Source organism: Phyllopteryx taeniolatus, unplaced genomic scaffold (genome assembly GCF_024500385.1).
Source record: "Phyllopteryx taeniolatus isolate TA_2022b unplaced genomic scaffold, UOR_Ptae_1.2 contig_44, whole genome shotgun sequence".
NCBI classification, from domain to species: Eukaryota; Metazoa; Chordata; class Actinopteri; order Syngnathiformes; family Syngnathidae; genus Phyllopteryx; species Phyllopteryx taeniolatus.
The window spans coordinates 4,037-23,157 of NW_026903382.1; the positions used below are offsets into that span (position 1 = coordinate 4,037).

Here is a 19,121-nt window from a genome sequence, read left to right on the forward strand (position 1 = left end):
CGAGGTCACCCATGACCCTGAATATGTTAAGTGACAAGACGGATGGATGGACGGAAATTTGAGGGTCGTGCCCTCAATACGTGCCAAAAAGTCGTCTTTTTCCTGTTTTGTCTAGATGCAAAAGTCAAATGAGGGCTCAGAAATATTAAATTGTCATTTGAATTTTTGCGGCGCGAGTTAATGAATCTGAGGGTTTCTAAATTCATCTGTAAATGTTTGAATCTTTTCATCCTAGGGTATGAGCTCTGTGTATTTCAACAAAGGGGAGAACTGCATTGCTGCTGGGCGTCTTTTTGTGGAGGAGTCAATTCATGATGAATTCATCGGCCGTGTGGTGAGTTTTATAATGTTGCAAAACAGTTATCTATGTGCTTGAAGCAACTTCTGTTACCCCCCACCACCTCCGTAATGACTGCAACATTTGCGGTGTTGTGACTGACCCGAGGAGGAACTGCTTTTTTTCCGTTCTTCAAAATAAAACGTGAACGTTATTGACCTCATCTGTCAGCCTATCCATCACCACTGCAAACAGGAAATGGTTCAGGGATGATTCCTGATGCGGTCCCACCTCCACCTTAAACTCCTTTGTCACAGCACACCTCACTGATGTTCTGCTGCCCTCATCCATCCATTTTCAACACCGCTTATCCTGGTTAGGGTCGCGGGGCGCTGGAGCCTATCCCAGCTGACTTCGAAAAGGCCGACTACAGCCTGAACTGGTCGCCAGTCAGTCGCAGGGCACTGCATGTATAGACATGGACAACCATTCGCACTCACATTCACACCGTCACTGAGTGTGAACTGAACCCACGCTGCCCGCACTAAAGTCTGGCGAGTGTACCACTACACCATCAGTGACCTCCCTCACACATGTCCTGTATTATCCTGACATACTTCTCTGCCACTCCAGACTTCCACATGCAGTACCACAGTTCCTCTCTGGGTACTCTGTCATCGGCTTTCTCTAGATCTACAAAGACACAATGTAGCTCCTTCTGACCTTCTCTGTACCTTTCCATCCACATCCTCAAGGCAAATAATGCATCTGTGGTACTCTTTCTAGGCATGAAACCATACTGTTGCTCGCAAATACTCACTTCTGTCCTGAGTCTAGCCTCCACTACTCTTTCCCATAACTTCATTGTGTGGCTCATCGACTTTATTCCTCTATAGTTCCCACAGCTCTGCACATCACCCTTGTTCTTAAAAATGGGTACCAACACACTTTTCCTCCATTCCTCAGGCATCTTCTCACGCGCTAGAATTCTATTGAACAAGCTGGTCAAAAACTCCACAGCCACCTCTCCTAGATGCTTCCATACCTCCACAGGAATGTCATCCGGACCAACTGCCTCTCCATTTTTCATCCTCTTTATGCCTATCTAACTTCCCCCTTACTAATCATTGCCACTTCCTGGTCCACCACACTTGCCTCTTCTACTCTCCCTTCTTTCTCATTTTCCTCATTCATCAACTCCTCGAAGTATTCTTTCCATCTGTCCAGCACACTACTGGCACCAGTCAACATATTTCCATCTCTATCCTTAATCACCCTAACCTGCTGCCCATCTTTCCCATCTCTATCCCTCTGCCTGGCCAGCCTGTATAGATCCTTTTCTCCTTCTTTAGTGTCCAACCTGCCATACATGTCATCATATCATCATATGTCTCTTGTTTGGCCTTTGCCACCTCTACCTTTGCCCTGTGTCGCATCTCAATGTATTCCTTTCTCCTCTCCTCAGTCCTCTCGGTGTCCCACTTCTTCTTAGCTAACCTTTTTCCTTGTATGATTTCCTGTACTTTGAGGTTCCACCACCATGTCTCCTTCTCCCCTTTCCTGCCAGAAGATACACCAACTACCGAAAAGCCGCACAACACTCGTTCTGTCTCAGCTTCCACCACATGGTTCTCTGCTCTGCCTTTGTCTTCCTCATCTTCCTCCCCACCACCAGAGTCATCTTACACACCACCATCCTATGCTGTCGAGCCACACTCTCCCCTACCACTACCTTACAGTCGCTAACCTCCTTCAGATAACATCGTCTGCACAAAATGTAATCCACCTGCGTGCTTCTACCTCCGCTCTTGTGTTCACTACAGCCATTTCCATCCTTTTTGCAAAGTTCCTTTCCTGGATGCCGTACTTACCCCTTACTTCTTCATCACCCCTGTTTCCTTCACCAACATGTCCATTACAGTCTGCACCAATCACGACTCTCTCTCTGTCTGTGATGCTCAGAACTACTTCGTCGAGCTCCTTCCAGAATTTCTCTTTCACCTCTAGGTCACATCCTACCTGTGGGGCATAGCCACTAATCACGTTTTACATCAACACCCTCAATTTCAAGTTTCAGCCTCATCACTCGATCTGATTCTCTTTTCACCTTCTTAGCCAACCCTTCTTTTTAAAAAAAACCCAACTCAATTTCTCTTCCCATCTACACCATGGTCAAATAATTTCAACCCTGCCCCTAAACTTCTCGCCTTACTGCCTTTCCACCTGGTCTCCTGGACACACAATATAGCAACCTTTCTCCTAATCATCATGTCAACCAACGTTGTTAACCCGGGCCACGACCGATCCGGTATGGAATTCTTTGGATGAAAGCTCATATTTGTTTGGCAAAGTTTTACGCCGGATGCCCTTCCTGACGCAACCCTCTGCATTTATCCGGGCTTGGGACCGGCCTACAGTTTGCACTGGCATGTGCCCCCCATCGCGCTCCATTAAACTATTGTCTATGCATAAACTATCCAATTCAATCTATCAGCAATATTATTTGTTCGCAAAATAGTGCAGAATTTTAATTGACTTTTGAGATCTGATGAATCTGCTTTTGATAGATTTTTCTTTACCTAAGGTTAAAAAGAGAATTGAGAAAGAAGAATTCATCCAGAGACACAGATATTTTTGACGATGGCATGTCGAAATCTAATATACTTTGATTCAATAATCTAATAATAATATACTTTGATTCAATAATAATAATCCATTAAAATAACAAATATCGAAGCAATACTTTATCAATGATTACAGTTATAAAGTCATGATTATGTTGTACAGTTGAACAGTATGCGGAATAGTATACTGCAATAACTGTCCTGCGTTAATGTCCTGCGAATTTCTATAGGTTGGCAGCTCTCGCGGCTAGTCTCCAACTTATTAGCCACGAGCGGGCTCGTGGACCGGAGGACTGGCTTTGGGTCCGCCCAATAATTCACAACCTGTCTCCACGTGTCGCGTGTAGATCTACACAACAGAGAAACTTAATAGAAAGTAAACTGTTTATTACATTCTCTACTCCGCGAGCGAGTGACCTAACGAGCTAAGGAGCTCGCTTGACCGTGGTGGGGTCGTCCCAATGGACAGTGCCTCACGCAGAGTTCGTGTGTGGGTTCCCACATAACATAGACAGGGGACTAATAACTCTTTCTTAACCATAACCATAGCTAGTAGCTAACTACAAAAACTTAAGCACACAGTGTACGAGTGAACGTACATGATTGTCAGGTGAAGGCCTGTCTCGAGCGCCTTCAGGACAGTCTTGCAGCTAAAGGGCAGCCCTTATTTTCATGATTTTCGAGCCCTATTTTACATGCTGAATTGTTTTTTATTCATTCTACTTTGGAAGGTTTTTTAAAAAACACTCTTCTCAGTGGTGTGTAAACATTTTTTGGGTCACTTTAGTGGATCTTTAAAGTTTCTATTCCTTCCTAAGGTAAAAGAGTTAAAGAAGCTGAAGATTGGAGACCCGCTGGATCGATCCACAGACCATGGTCCACAGAACCATAAAACACACTTGGACAAGCTGCTGGAGTACTGTGATGTTGGAATAAAGGAAGGGGCCACATTGGTGTACGGCGGCAAACAAGTGGACCGGCCAGGTAAAACGGAAAGAAATACCCACGATACCCTCAACCGTCACGAAAGCAAGAGAACAGTCTGTCTCCGTTAGGGTCAATCCATGTATCGATTGAATATATTATAAACAGAAATCTTAGGTTTTACGCAAAACATCTGAAGGCAGTACCTTTAATCCCTGGCAGTGATTTTATTCGGCCTATTTAGAGTCCCTTAAGTGACTGACGCAGTTGTCTTGTCGAGAAAGTGAATGTTAATAGGTCTGCAATTCGAATATGAATAGTTTTGTATTATACAGGTAAAGAATATTCGAGCTCTTATTGTGACTACTTTAAGGGAGTGGAGTACGTAATCTGCCTTTAAAAGATTTGCTTGCTAGTTGCGGAACATCTTTAAGCAACCCAATATTGACTGGATCTCAGACAGAAGTAGCCGATTTTGAAAACGAAACTGCCGAAGTTCGAAACAACCCCTGAAGCTGAACATGCACGGTCCAAATTAAGCCTGTTCCTCGCCCAAATTCAATTCAGCCAAATTAGTACTTTAAAATTAGGTCGTGTTGGATCTTGTTATTCAGTGTATAGGAACATGGAGCGATGGCATCAACATCAATCATGGCATGAAGAATGTTCCTACAGTTCCTCCTTTTAAAAAAATTATCAAATTGCAAACCCCTAACCACGTAGGCCCTTCCTTTATTTGAGGAGATAGGAACAGAGTGGACAAAAATACCATATTTTCTATTGGTGGTTTACATGCTTTATGCTTCAGTCATTTAATTGAAAAAAGCGTGGCAAGAGAGGAAAAAAAAATTGACTGTGGCCATCTTTGACGACCAACATGAATCAAATGAAAAAAAGACTTACAAATATTATTTCAAATGAGCCATCCAAGAAGCCACTGCACCAAAAGAAACTAAGAATTATTATTTTCTGTGCTCTCTAATTGTGTATTTGTTACAAAGAAGTGTATTATTATTATTTTTTTTTATCTTTTACTCTGTTTGTGGGTAGGCATAAGATCAGGATCAGATTTTGATGGTACAATAACCTTGAGCAAAAATACCGCAATATCACGGTATTTCAATTACCACTCTAAAGTGTATTATTTTGAAAATTTGGGGTAAATAAAAACTTTTTTTCCATAGAACACAATACATTTGTGTCAGGAAGGGCATCCGGCTTAAAACTTTGCCAAACAAATATGAGCGTTCATCCAAAGAATTCCATAACGGATCGGTCGTGGCCCGGGTTAACGACGTCCGCCACCGGCGCCGTCAACCTGCGGGGCGCCGGTGGAAATTCAGCGACTGTGGGTCGAAGTCGAAGAAGAAGAAGAGGTGGAAAGCGGGTTCTTCGGCAGAAAGAGAAGAGGAAAGCACAGAGCCTAGAACTGAATGTGGGGACTTTGAATGTTGGGACTATGACAGGAAAATCTCGGGAGTTGGTTGACATGAGGATGAGGAGAAAGGTCGATATATTGTGTGTCCAGGAGAGGGCGTTATGTGTAATGTGATTAGTGGCTATGCCCCACAGGTAGGATGTGACCTAGAGGTGAAAGAGAAATTCTGGAAGGAGCGAGACGAAGTAGTTCTGAGCACCCCGGACAGAGAGAGAGTCGTAATTGGTGCAGATTGTAATGGACATGTTGGTGAAGGAAATAGGGGTGATGAAGAAGTGATGGGTAAGTACGGCATCCAGGAAAGGAACTTGGAGGGACAGATGGTGGTAGACTTTGCAACAAGGATGCAAATGGCTGTAGTGAACACTTTTTTCCAGAAGAGGCACGAACATAGGGTGACCTACAAGAGCAGGTGGATTACATCTTGTGCAGACGATGTCATCTGAAGGAGGTTACCGACTGTAAGGTAGTGGTAGGGGAGAGTGTGGCTAGACATCATAGGATGGTGGTGTGTAAAAGGACTCTGGTGGTGGGGAGGAAGATTAGGAAGACAAAGGCAGAGCAGAGAACCATGTGGTGGAAGCTGAGACAGGACGAGCGTTGTGCGGCTTTTTGGGAAGAGGTGAGACAGGCTCTCGGTGGACGGGAGGAGCTTCCAGAAGACTGGACCGCTGCAGCCAAGGTGATCAGAGAGGCAGGCAGGAGAGTACTTGGTGTATCTTCTGGCAAGAAAGGAGAGAAGGAGACTTGGTGGTGGAACCTCACAGTACAGGAAATCCTACAAGGAAAAAGGTTAGCTAAGAAGAAGTGGGACACTGAGAGGACCGAGGAGAGGCGAAAGGAATACATTGGGATGCGACACACGGCAAAGGTAGAGGTGGCAAAGGCCAAACAAGAAGCATATGATGACATGTATGGCAGGTTGGACACTAAAGAAGGAGAAAAGGATCTATACAGGCTGGCCAGACAGAGGGATAGAGATGGGAAGGATGTGCAGCAGGTTAGGGTGATTAAGGATAGAGATGGAAATATATTGACTGGTGCCAGCAGTGTGCTAGCTAGATGGAAAGAATACTTCGAGGAGTTGATGAATGAGGAAAATGAGAAAGAAGGGAGAGTAGAAGAGGCAAGTGTGGTGGACCAGGAAGTGGCAATGATTAGTAAGGGGGAAATTAGATAGGCATAAAGAGGATGAAAAATGGAAAGGAAGTTGGTCCTGATGACATTCCTGTGGAAGTATGGAAGCATCTAGGAGAGGTGGCTGTGGAGTTTTTGACCAGCTTGTTCAATAGAATTCTAGTGCGTGAGAAGATGCCTGAGGAATGGAGGAAAAGTGTGCTGGTGCCCATTTTTAAGAACAAGGGTGATGTGCAGAGCTGTGGGAACTATAGAGGAATAAAGTGGATGAGCCACACAATGAAGTTATGGGAAAGAGTAGTGGAGGCTAGACTCAGGACAGAAGTGAGTATTTGCGAGCAACAGTATGGTTTCATGCCTAGAAAGAGTAACACAGATGCATTATTTGCCTTGAGGATGTGGATGGAAAAGTACAGAGAAGGTCAGAAGGAGCTACATTGTGTCTTTGTAGATCTAGAGAAAGCCTATGACAGAGTACCCAGAGAGGAACTGTGGTACAGCATGCGGAAGTCTGGAGTGGCAGAGAAGTATGTTAGAATAATACAGGACATGTACGAGGGCAGCAGAACAGTGGTGAGGTGTGCTGTAGGTGTGACAGATGAATTTAAGGTGGAGGTGGGACTGAGCCCCTTCCTGTTTGCAGTCATGGATAGGCTGACAGACGAGGTTAGACTGGAATCCCCTTGGACCATGATGTTTGCAGATGACATTGTGATCTGCCATGAAAGCAGGGAGCAGCTGGAGGAACAGTTAGAAAGATGGAGGCATGCACTGGAAAGAAGAGGAATGAAGATTAGCCGAAGTAAGACAGAATCTATGTGCATGAATGAGAGGAGTGGTGGGGGGAGAGTGAGGCTACAGGGAGAAGAGATAGCAAGGGTGGAGGACTTTAGATACTTTGGGTCAACCATCCAGAGCAATGGTGAGTGTGGTCAGGAAGTGAAGAAACGTGTCCAAGCAGGTTGGAACGGGTGGAGGAAGGTGTCAGGTGTGTTATGTGACAGAAGAGTCTCTGCTAGGATGAAGGGCAAAGTTTATAAAACAGTGGTGAGGCCAGCCATGATGGACGGATTCGAGACAGTGGCACTGAAGAGACAACAGGAAGCAGAGCAAATGAAGATGTTGAGGTTCGCTCTCGGAGTGACCAGGTTGGATCAAATTAGAAATGAGCTCATCAGAGGGAGAGCTGAGGTTCGATGTTTTGGAGACAAAGTTCGAGAGAGCAGACTTCGATGGTTTGGACACGTCCAGAGGAGAAATAGTCAGTATATTGGCAGAAGGATGATGAGGATGGAGCTGCCAGTCAAGAGAGCTAGAGGAAGACCAAAGAGAAGGTTGATGGATGTCGTGAGGGAAGACATGAGGGCAGTTGGTGTTGGAGAGGAGGAGGCAGGAGGCAAGAGGCAGGAGATAGGCTTACAGGGAAAAGGATGGCGCGCTGTGGCGACCCCTAACGGGACAAGCCCAAAGGAAAAGAAGAAGTAGTACACTGAAGCGGTGATCGAAACCTTGACTTTTCAAAAAAGGAATAGCTTCAACACGGTCATCGGCCCATGCCTATTTGTGGCTTGACCTATTGGATGAAGGATGGATTGACAAGCCTGTTTGAAAGACCACATGGGCGTCGAAAAACAAGTCGCAGCCATATAAAAAAATTCCGAATCTCCTCAGTGAATTTTTGCGACTGTGCATGCTATTTTGACTTTTGCCTTTGACAAAAGCATCACAGCAGACGACCTGGTCGGGCCAGGCTCACTGGCGCAGAACTTATGGAACGTTCAGCAAATACAAGTCAGAATGAGCAAAAAGAAAATGACACTTTGAAGAAGCAGGACCATCTGGGAAAGCGGTGCAAGAGCTACAGATCTCATTTGTCATTTGAAATCTCCTACTGAGTTTCAGAACTGCCATATCACTTTCTTCAAGATTCAAAGAAAACAAAAAGATTGTGATCGGAGACCATTCATCCACCCATCCGCTATAGTGCTTATCCTCATTTGGGTCACGAGTGTGCTGGAACCAACGCCTGATGACTTTGGCCAAGAATACATCATGGACTGGTCAACGGCCAATTGCAGGGCACATATAGGACACAAGGGACGACATGCAAAGTCCACACAGAAGGGCCGAAACCTGGATTCGAAACCACGACCTCAGAATTGTGCTTAACCGGTCGTTCGCCACACCGCCCTCATGAGAGTCAGATGGCAAAACAGAAAGAAGCTTGGGCTTTTATTGAGCTGACAAGCTTCATAGAGCGCACGGCTCGCTATACCTTGAATTCGGAAGGAAACAAGAACAAAGTGTGCGCTTCAAAGAATAAACACTCCACTCGGACAGCACAGGGCAGTCGTACAAACGTTTCATGGGCCAATCAAAGTGACTCATTTTGGGGGGGGGAAAAACAGCTGCCCGAGTGTTTACAAACACGGAAAAAACAACAGCTTTGTCATGCCGCAATATTTCAGCCCACTTCTAACTTGAGAAAGCACCTTGCGATTGTTTCCATTGTTGTGTTGACGGGGCATACAGCGACATTAGCCCTATTTTATGGTCATAAATCACGTGCTGTAATCTCTCCCTCTCCCTTTCTCTCCCTCTCTCTCTCTCTCTCTCTCTAACCCGCGCTCACATACACACACACACACTCAAACACACCATCAATGTGTGTGGACTCCCACATATTATTACTTTTATTTTCATTTGACGTTCATGCTGATTGTATTTATTTATTTATTTTAAATCAGAAGTTCGGAGTTACTCGTGTAGTTTTTTTCACTGAGTACTTTCTTACGCTTATGTAAATGTTCGGCGGACTACTTTTGACTTTTACTTGAGTCGTATTATTCTCAAGTAACAGTACTCTATTACTTTACCCACCTCTGGTGATTATCATCCATCCGTCCGTCCGTCCGTCTACCTCCATTTATCGGAGGTTAGCTTGTGTGCTAAAGCAGGGAATCCTTCAGGTGTTTTATTTTTTTTCCCCCAAATGTAAGACAGGGTTTTCCAGTATGTTCTTTTTGGTCAGCAGTGGCTTTCGTCTTGAAACATTTGACTCAGTCGCTTCCTTATTGTTGAGCCATGAACACTGAACAGAATTAAGGCGAGGGAGGCCTGCAGCTCTTTAGATGTTGTCCTGGGTTCCTTTGTGACCTCCTGGATGAGTCCTCGCCGTGCTCTCCGTGTCATTTGTGTTCTATGGGTGCAATAGAACTGCTCTGTTTTTCTAAAATATAGCTTTATTTGAACTCATTTTTTCCGACAGGTTTTTTCATGGAGCCCACTGTGTTCACTGATGTGGAGGACCACATGTTCCTTGCCAAAGAGGAGTCCTTTGGGCCTGTCATGGTTGTGTCCAAATTTAAAGATGGGTTAGTAATCAAAACAGTATTTTTTTTTGTGTGTTATTTTGTACATTTTGGGGTGAAAAAAAAACCCCATGATTGTATATTCTCACAAATTATAGGGATGTGGAAGGAGTGCTGCAGCGAGCCAATGACACCGAGTATGGCTTGGCTTCAGGTGTGTTTACCCGTGACATAAACAAAGCCATGTATGTGAGCGAACACTTGGAGGCTGGAACAGTATTCATTAACACCTACAACAAGACCGATGTGGCGTCACCTTTCGGAGGATTCAAGCAGTCTGGCTTTGGCAAAGACCTCGGTAAGTTGTTGACTAATTAGTAGTTTCAGCTTTGTCTGTCCCATCCATCTGCCAAACTCCTTGATTCAAGATATCAAATAAACTACATTTTTGAATGGATCTCAAGATTCAAATTAACCTTGATGGTTGCGTTCCTTAACCGAAGAGCATTGACGTCCGTATTATTGGGTGGCTTTTGTTTTGAAGGTGGCTTTCGCCGCGAGTTGGCGACCTATTACCGTAATGCCCACGTTGAACAAAATTAGGGCCGGCTGGCTTGACTGCGACTTCACGAGCGGAGGCTGGCTTGACCGCAGTCGAAAACGTGCGGACAGAATGGAAGCTGTACTACCTCAAGCGTCGCATTCAGCACAGCATGAACTGGACCTAGAGAGAATGGTGTTGCTGACCTCCGAACACAACGGAGTTACAGCTTTGTTGAAGCGACAAATATCACACCTAACTGAACAACACTGTGGGGCTCATCGGGAGGACCTGGGCATTGATGATGCGTGATGTGGAAACTCCTCTTCTTCGAACGGTTTATTCCATTTTCTGTCTCTCTAGTATAGAGAGGGGAAACTTGGAAGACCTGGCAAAGATTCTCGATGAGGATAGATTGTCATTCAGGCCTCTAAACGAAGTGTGATGGCCGTCTAGGCACCAAGCTGTGAATGCTGTCTTGAGGAGCTACTCTGTGCTGAGAGAATCCAGTGATAACGGAGATCCAGTGGCAAAATACTGTTCCAAAAACTGACCGATGATCCAATGTTCAAAGTTACTCTCTTTGCTCTGGGAGATGTTTCGGATGAGCTAGCACAGCTCTGTCTTTCTTTTCAAAGACAACCTGACTGTGATGGAAGGGCACTGCTTCGCAAGAGCAAAGATTGAGAAGTCGCATTCCCGATACTTGACAGATGAAAAGGATGTTCGGCGGAGTGACCGTGTCAAAGAGGCGATGAGGGCCTCGTCAGCCGATGGCAGAAATATCAGTGAGATGACTCGTTTTATTGGTAAGCTCTGTGATCACTTGGAAGCTCGATTTCCAGAGGATGAATTCAAGGAGTGGTCTGCATTTGATATTGAAGCATTGGGCTCAGAGATCAGTTTTGAGTCTGGAACCGCAGATGTAGCCACATTGGCAAAGAAGTGTGAGGCCATTCTTCATCGCCCACAGGCCATTAAGAGGGAAAATGGTGAATTCAACTCCATAATGAGGCAAGAACTTAAACAAGGGTCAATCACCACATTCTCAGATGTGGTGGCTGCAACACTAGCTAAAACATCTCTCGGCTGGTGGATATTTGCGCGACATTTCAAGCATCCGGTGCAGATTGCGAAAGAAGCTTTAGTTTAAGGAATTCGCATCGAAACAGCGTCCAGAAACCGTCTTGCGGCAGATCATTTGGATCAACACCTGGACAACGTGTACAAACACTGGGGAGACAAGAGACACAGACGGAAATCTCATTGTGAATTTAAAAAATATGGAAATAAATTTGGAAGCGGGCTTTCAAATTTATAGTTCATAGTTTATAGTTGGCTTGGTTTGGGTAGCATCCATCCATCCATCCATTTTCTGAGCCGCTTCTCAGCCTATCCCAGCTATCCTCGGGCAGGAGGCGGGGTTACACCCTGAACCGGTTGCCAGCCGATCGCAGGGCACATACAAACAAACAACCATTCGCACTCACATTTTAGAGTCGTCAATTAACCTAGCGCGCATGTTTTTGGGATGTGGGAGGAAAGCGGAGTGCCCGGAGAAAAGCCACGCAGGCACGGGGAGAACACGCAAACTCCACACGAGTGCGCTTTTCTCTTTGTGTTTTGTGTGGTCCCTAGACCCTGGTAAGTTTTATGTTAAAAGTGGGAGAACTAGTGAACAGTATAGAATGCAGTGTTTTTACACAGATGTAATTTCTGAATATTACTCCGCGGCGGATGAATATGGGAGCGCATTGGTTCCGGTTGCGCCTGTGCACTCGGAACCTGCTTGGATACGTCACAGGAGTTGACGAGACCAGAAAAAACACTTACGCCGCTTCTGCTGTGAAGAAGTAACTTTGAGTCATATTTGTTGCGCTGGTCTTTTGTATTTTGGCGTCGAGGTGCTCCCGGTCGTGGCTCTGGTTGCGGTCCCGGCGGAACCGCGAGGCACACGTAACATCGGCGACAAGAGTTGATCCTCTAGTACGTCTTGCATTCATTAGGAAACGCAGCTACAATTATTAGTAGTAGTTTACGGATGTTAATGTATTAAGCGACGGAGCAATGCTAGGGATTATGTCACAACACAGAATGAACCAACTTCAAATTCAAATATGGCCAATAAAAACAGAAAAATATTGTACTTCATATTTTCCTGGAGGATGCATTTGGGATTAGCCTTTGACATTGGGAATAGTGAAAAATGAAGTGAAACAGACAATGATTTGAGTCCATTCTTTTCCAGAACGACAGTGCTTAGAGGATGAGGAGGATGCTATTCATGTGGCACAGCTTGAAGTGTGCATCGGGTGCAGGCGGGGATGGGCGAGGCCTAAACAAAAAAAGCAAAGCAATGAGGCAAATTTCATTTTGATCTTAAATTTGTACATCAATCCCATTAACCTATTAAAATGTCTCATCTGTCTTAGATATTAAGGAAGATTTCACACACTCGTAACACAATCGTGTCAGGTCCTGTACTTAGATTATGTCAGAAGGTCTGGGCCTGACGTTGCCACCCAACAGTCTGACAAGCGGCCAGAAAACCCTGAATGTCGACAGTAGGGAGCAGGTTGCAGCTATTGCCATTCTAGTCTGACAAAGATCAACAAAAACCCCAGTTGAAAACGTTTATGGTGAACTACGTACAAGCTAAGCAAAAGCAAAGGCGGAGGAGTCTGTCAAAAGGAGTACCCATATCCTGTACGTAAAGTCCTGATCCTTCAAGATGGAATCGGAGAAGGTTCATTCGAGACGAATCCAAACACCCTGGCATCTTGGCGAAGGACTGTATATGTCAGAACTCATCCTACATAACATCCACAAGGAAATAGGTCACAGTTGCACGTAAACGTGTTCTTTCCCAAGCTGGGTCTATTATAATGGTCCTCAAGGTCAGTGCAACAGAGAGGCAAAGAGTCCTATCCAAGCTGCTGACTACATGGAGCACATTCTTCTGCTGGTTGGTTACCTTAAGTTTGATCCTGCGGCGGCTGGCGCCAATCCTAACCGCTTCGCCTTGGTTGTCCCGAGTGACCCTTTCATGACTGTGGAGACACTGGGTCCTACTGTGTTTAGTTTTCAGTTAGCAAGGTTAGATTTTGCGGAGGTTTTTTTGACGTGCGCATGTTTTTTGTTTTGTTTTGTCCAACCTTACGTTGAAGTCCAGTGGAACATTGAAACCACATCACCTGTGCTGAGCAGTTGTAGCAGAACAACCTAAAGTAGTTGAGAAACTAAATGGAGTTACAAAAGGAACGTTTAAAAGCCAGCTCTCAAAATAGGAATGTTGAATCTCAGTTCACGAAGGCCCCCGCTGTTCACAAAACGATTGCTTCCGTTCACAACATGCGAACAGTCAACCCTAACCCTCTGAATTGTGCTTTCTCTCCCACGATGTGTCCCATATTCACATATGGGTTCATATCCTTTTGGTTTTTGCTCTAAATTAGCATTCAATATGGCTACCAAGAAGGTGATACGTGTAAGTGAGTTAGGAAGTCCTCGAAAGTATTGCGGTTCCGGCAGCATTCGGCGAGATCTGGTGGTCGGGCTGTCGAGTTCTTGATTTTACAGTAAATGCAACAGGTGTTTTGTTATTATTAAAACGATTGTTTCAAGTTGATGAAATTCCAACGCAAAGAATTTCCGTGATTGATTTTTAATATAATATGGTCTCTTTATCATTCGCAGGAGAAGATGCGCTCATGGAATACCTCAAGACCAAAGCAGTGACTGTGGAATATTGAGACACTTTTCAACAAAATGTCAAGCATAACTTGATAGGAAGGAACTTAAAGCGCCAATGAGACAGCTACCACAATTCAGAATATTTTTGGGGGGTTTATTTTTTAGTGACGCATTTTATGAAAACCCTTTTATGAGGCTAAATGTTTTTTTTTTTTACTCACGACCCTGATATGATTTTTTTTTAATCTCCAATTTGGATTATTTGTCTTGAATTTATGAGGTTTGTGTGCATGAGGATTAGCAAACTGACAGGTGAACTTGAGGTGTATGCTGCCACGTTAGCGTTCCAATAAACAGTTATGACCAAATAAGGCTTCATTGTGATCTTTTCGACGGCCGACTCGTCAGCGCAGTTCTGAGGACCGGGGTTCAAATCCCGGCCCCGTCTGTATGTTCTCCCCGTGCCTGCGTGGCTTTTCTCCGGGTACTCCAGTTTCCTCCCACATCCCAAAAACATGCGTGCTAGGTTAATTGAAGACTCTAAATTGCCCGTAGGTGTGAATGTGAGTGCGAATGGTTGTTTGTTTCTATATGCCCTGCTGATTGGCCGGCGACCAGTTCAGGGTGGACCCCGCCTCTCGCCCGAAGATTGCTGGGATAAGCCCCGGCCCGCCTGCGGCCCTCGTGAGGACAAGCGGTTCAGAGGATGGAGGGATGTCACCTTTTCACAGTTATGTTCTGTATTTTTTTACAATATGCGAAAAATATATTTGTGTCTCGCATCCAGGGGTGAGGCACCCCTGTCCCATTTCCTGCACCACACAGATTGTAGTTAGCTTTAATGTGGTGCTGGAGAATCCATCGTTCTGCTGGGGGATGCTCACGTGGGCAATGACAGTGAGACCTGGAAGGGCGTGATTGGGAGGAACGACCCCCCCCCCCCCCGATCAGAACCCGAGTGGTGTTTTGTTATTGGACTTCTGTGCTCGTCACGGATTGTCCATAACGAACACCATGTTCAAGCATAAGGGTGTCCACACGTGCACTTGGCACCAGGACACATTAGGTCGCCGTTCGATGATCAACTTTGTGGTCGTGTCATCGGACTTGCGGGCGCATGTCTTGGACACTCTGGTGAAGAGAGGGGCGGAGCTGTCAACTGATCACCACCTGGTGGTGAGTTGGCTCCGATGGTGGGGGAAGATACCGGTCCGACGTGGCAGGCCCAAACGTATTGTGAGGGTCTGCTGGGAACGTCTGGCAGAATCCCCTGTCAAAAGGAGTTTCAACTCCCACCTCCGACAGAACTTCCCCCACGTCCTGGGGGAGGCGGGGGACATTGAATCCGAATGGACCATATTCCGCGCCTCTATTGCCGAGGCGGCCAACCAGAGCTGTGGCCGTAAGGTGGTCGGTGCCTGTCGTGGCAGCAATCCCCAAACCCGTTGGTGGACACCAGCGGTGAAGGATGCCGTCAAGCTGAAGGAGGAGTCCTATTAGGCCTTTTTGGACTGTGGGATTCCTGAGGCAGCTGATGGGTACCGGTTGGACAAGCGGAATGCGGCCTTGGAGGTCGCTGAGGCAAAAACCCGGCATGGGAGGAGTACGGTGAGGCCATGGAGAAAGACTTCCGGACGGCTTCGAGGAAATTCTGGTCGACCATCCGGCATCTCAGGAGGGGGAAGCAGTGCACCATCAACACTGTGTATAGTGGGGATGGGGTGCTGCTGACCTCCACTGAATCGGTGGGGAAAATACTTCGAAGATCTCCTCAATTCCACCGACAGAGTCTGGGGTATCTGAGTCGGGCTCTCCTATCTCTGGGGTTGAGGTCACCGGGGGTGGATGAGATTCACCCGGAGTTCCTAAAGGCTCTGGATGTTGTAGGGCTTTCCTGGTTGACACACCTCTGCAACATCGCGTGGACATCGGGGACAGTGCCTCTGGACTGGCACACTGGGGTGGTGGTCCCCCTTTTTAAGAAGGGAGACCGGAGGGTGTGTTCCAACTACAGGGGGATCACACTCCTCAGCCTCCCTGGTTAGGTCTATTCAAGGGTGCTGGAGAGGAGGGTCCGTCAGGAAGTTGAATCTCAGATTCAGGAGGAGCAGTGTGGTTTTCGACCCTCGGCAGGGTCCTCGAGGGTGTATGGAAGTTCGCCCAACCAGTCTACATGTGTTTTGTGGACTCAACCGTGTCCCTCGTGGAGTCCTGTGGGGGGTGCTTTGGGAGTATGGGGTACTGAACCACCTGATACGGGCTGTTCGGTCCCTGTACGACCGGAGTCAGAGTTTGGTCCGCATATCCGGCAGTAAGTCGGACTCGTTTCCGGTGAGGGTTGGACTCCGCCAAGGCTGCCCTTTGTCACCGATTCTGTTCATAACTTTTATGGACAGACTTTCTCGGCGCAGCCGAGGCGTAGAGGGGGTCCTGTTTGGTGGCCTCAGTATTGCATCTCTGCTTTTTCCAGATGATGTGGTTCTGTTGGCTTCACCAAGGCGTGACCTCCAACTCTCAATGGAGCAGTTCGCAGCCGAGTGTGAAGCGGCTGGGATGAGAATCAGCACCTCCAAATCTGAGACCATGGTCCTCAGTCGGAAAAGGGTGGCGTGCCCTCTCCAGGTCGGGGATGAGATCCTGCCCCAAGTGGAGGAGTTCAAGTATCTTGGGGTCTTGTTCACGAGTGAGGGAAGAATGGAACGGGAGATCGACAGGCGGATCGGTGCAGCGTCTGCAGTGATGCGGAATTTGTATCGGTCCGTTGTGGTAAACAAGGCGCTATGGTCACGAGCTGTGGGTCGTGACCGAAAGAACAAGATCCCGGATACAAGCGGTCAAAATGAGTTTCCTCCGCAGGGTATCTGGGCTCTCCCTAAGAGATAGGGTGACAAGCTCGGTTACCCGAGAAGGGCTCAGAGTAGAGCCACTGCTCCTCTATATTGAGAGGAGCCAGATGAGGTGGCTTGGGCATCTGTTTAGGATGTTTCCTGGTGAGGTGTTCCGGGCACGTCCCACCGGGAGGTAACCCCGGGGACAACCCAGGACACGCTGGAGAGACTCTGTCTCTCGGCTTGCCTGGGAACGCCTTGGAAGAGCTAGAGGAAGTGGCTGAGGAGAGGGAAGTCTGGGCTTCCCTGCTGAGGCTGCTACCCCGCGACCCGACCTCGGATAAGCGGAAGACAATGGATGGAAGTCACTCACTAACCCAGAACCTCTCTAAAGTGCACTCAATGTATCACAATTTAGCCACGGTTTTCAATAAAGAACTGGCTCACGCCTTGCTCCCCCTCCCCCCATCGCACTTACGACTCTGCCATAAAGCTCCTCCCGGGGGTCCCCCTTACCCACCAGCCAATTGTCTCGACCTGAAAGCGAGGCCATGGAAACCTACATTTCAGAGTCTTTGGCTTCTGGCCTCATCCGCCCCTCCTCCTTGCCCGTAGGAGCGGGATTCTTCTTTGTAGAGAAGGACACCACACTCCGCCCCTTAACAAGATAACTGTTCAAGACAAGTACCCACTGCCTCTCGTAGATCCCTTATTTGAGCCCGTAAGTCATGCTCAAGTTTTCACCAAATTAGACCTCAGAAATGCGTATCACCTCATCCGAAGGTGACGAGTGGAAAACAGCTTTCAACACTCCCCTCGCCCTTTGGTCTCACCAACGCCCCTGAAATCTTTCAGCGCCTCATGAAAGCTGTTTTCAGAGATGTGCTCGACCGCTTTGTTTTCATCTACCTTGATGACATTCTTGTTTTTTCATGTTCTTTTGAGGAGCACCATCAGCACGTGAGATTGGTTCTGCAGAGGCTCCTGGAGAACAAGCTATATGTCAAGCTGGGACAATGTGAGTTCCACGTCCCCTCTGTGAGCTTCCTGGGCTACATCCTTGCCGAAGGTCAACTCAAGCCTGAACCAATCAAGATTGACGCAGTAGTCAATTGGCCAACCCCTAGCAACCATAAGGAGCTCCAACGGTTCCTAGGTTTAGCCAGTTTTTACCATCGTTTCATCCGAGATTAAATGAAGCTTGCGATCCCTTTGATTATGAATAAATTAAATTCTGTTAGCGTCACTCATCATTTTACGACGGATAGTTTTGTAAACTTTCACCGGAGACAACATGACTTCGTGGGTAACTTGATACTAGTAAATGGGGCCCACTGTCGAACTACCCGGGCGTCCTCGTCCCGTCCCGCTGAAATGGGGGAAATGGGGGAAATGGATTTGACATACAAGCAAATTGAGTTACTCTCAACTTTTTGAAGAAGTGTATTTTATTATGGATCACATATACAGTTTACAGTTTACCACAAAAGGTCAACGCTGCTTGCTTTAATGCCACGGTGTTGTTCAATCATTCATTCATTTGATATGGTCATCACTAAATTCTTGGCATCACCGGTACTACGACAAAAGACAACGAAGATAAACAATTTCAATTCAAGCTTCTTGACCACTGAGATTCTCACCAGCACACTGGAGGACTGCGACGTCATGTCATCACTATCTGGAGCAAAGAGGCCGTCTGCGTGTGATCCTCCACAGTGTCAACGTCATCATTCAAATCATAAACACGGTTGGCGAGTGCCACGTCCTTTGCAAGCCTCACGCATGGAACCCAAGAAACGTGGCTTCATGTCCCAAAACTGTCAACAATCACCCAAATTTATGCGGACGCCTTTATTCTTGGCGGCTTCAACCTCTGGAAACATTACAACGATCAGCCCGATATTTTAGATTTTATGGATCAGAAGAGATCAAATCAGATCAGCTGCAGTTTCAGGACATTAAGCGACGTAACGCGTTCAGCCGCGAGACCCTCGTCTGGGTATGACACCCAGCCAAAGTCCACGTCTGTCACACAATGCCACCTACAGAAACACCTTTGTGAGCTATACATACATATATACACACATATACTATATGCACATTTTTGGTGCAATCAATTAAAAATTGAGCTGATGTATAATTACTTCCTGCGGAACGACGTGGCTATCGAACTGCCCCCCCCCCCCCCCCCCGGGCGCTTTGCTGCCCCCTGCGCCAGTGTGTTACACTAACAAGTGTGTGTGTTCACTGTGATGGGTAAAATGCAGAGAACAAATTTCATGTGCATGCATCCATGTTCATGACAATAAAGGTGATTCTTCTTCTTCTTCTTCTTCTTTTTGATT

At 46.6% G+C, this 19,121-nt stretch overlaps 1 protein-coding gene across 1 annotated transcript; it reads left to right on the plus strand.

Moving 5' to 3' along the window:
• Window positions 1–220: 220 nt before the first annotated feature.
• Window positions 221–14,285, plus strand: LOC133473751 (mitochondrial 10-formyltetrahydrofolate dehydrogenase-like). The gene is made up of 5 exons (XM_061765347.1): window positions 221–334; window positions 3,720–3,885; window positions 9,669–9,774; window positions 9,870–10,069; window positions 13,949–14,285. Exons 1-5 carry the CDS (start codon window positions 239–241, stop codon window positions 14,002–14,004), a joined length of 624 nt encoding a protein of 207 aa, XP_061621331.1. The 5' UTR covers window positions 221–238; the 3' UTR covers window positions 14,005–14,285.
• The last annotated feature ends 4,836 nt before the right edge of the window (window positions 14,286–19,121 follow it).

Coding starts and splice junctions, on each gene's coding strand:
- LOC133473751 (XM_061765347.1), top strand. CDS start 239: ATGAGCTCTGTGTATTTCAACAAAGGGGAGAACTGCATTGCTGCTGGG. Junction 3,886..9,668: donor CAAACAAGTGGACCGGCCAG/GTAAAACGGAAA, acceptor TTTTTCCGACAG/GTTTTTTCATGGAGCCCACT. Junction 9,775..9,869: donor GTGTCCAAATTTAAAGATGG/GTTAGTAATCAA, acceptor CACAAATTATAG/GGATGTGGAAGGAGTGCTGC.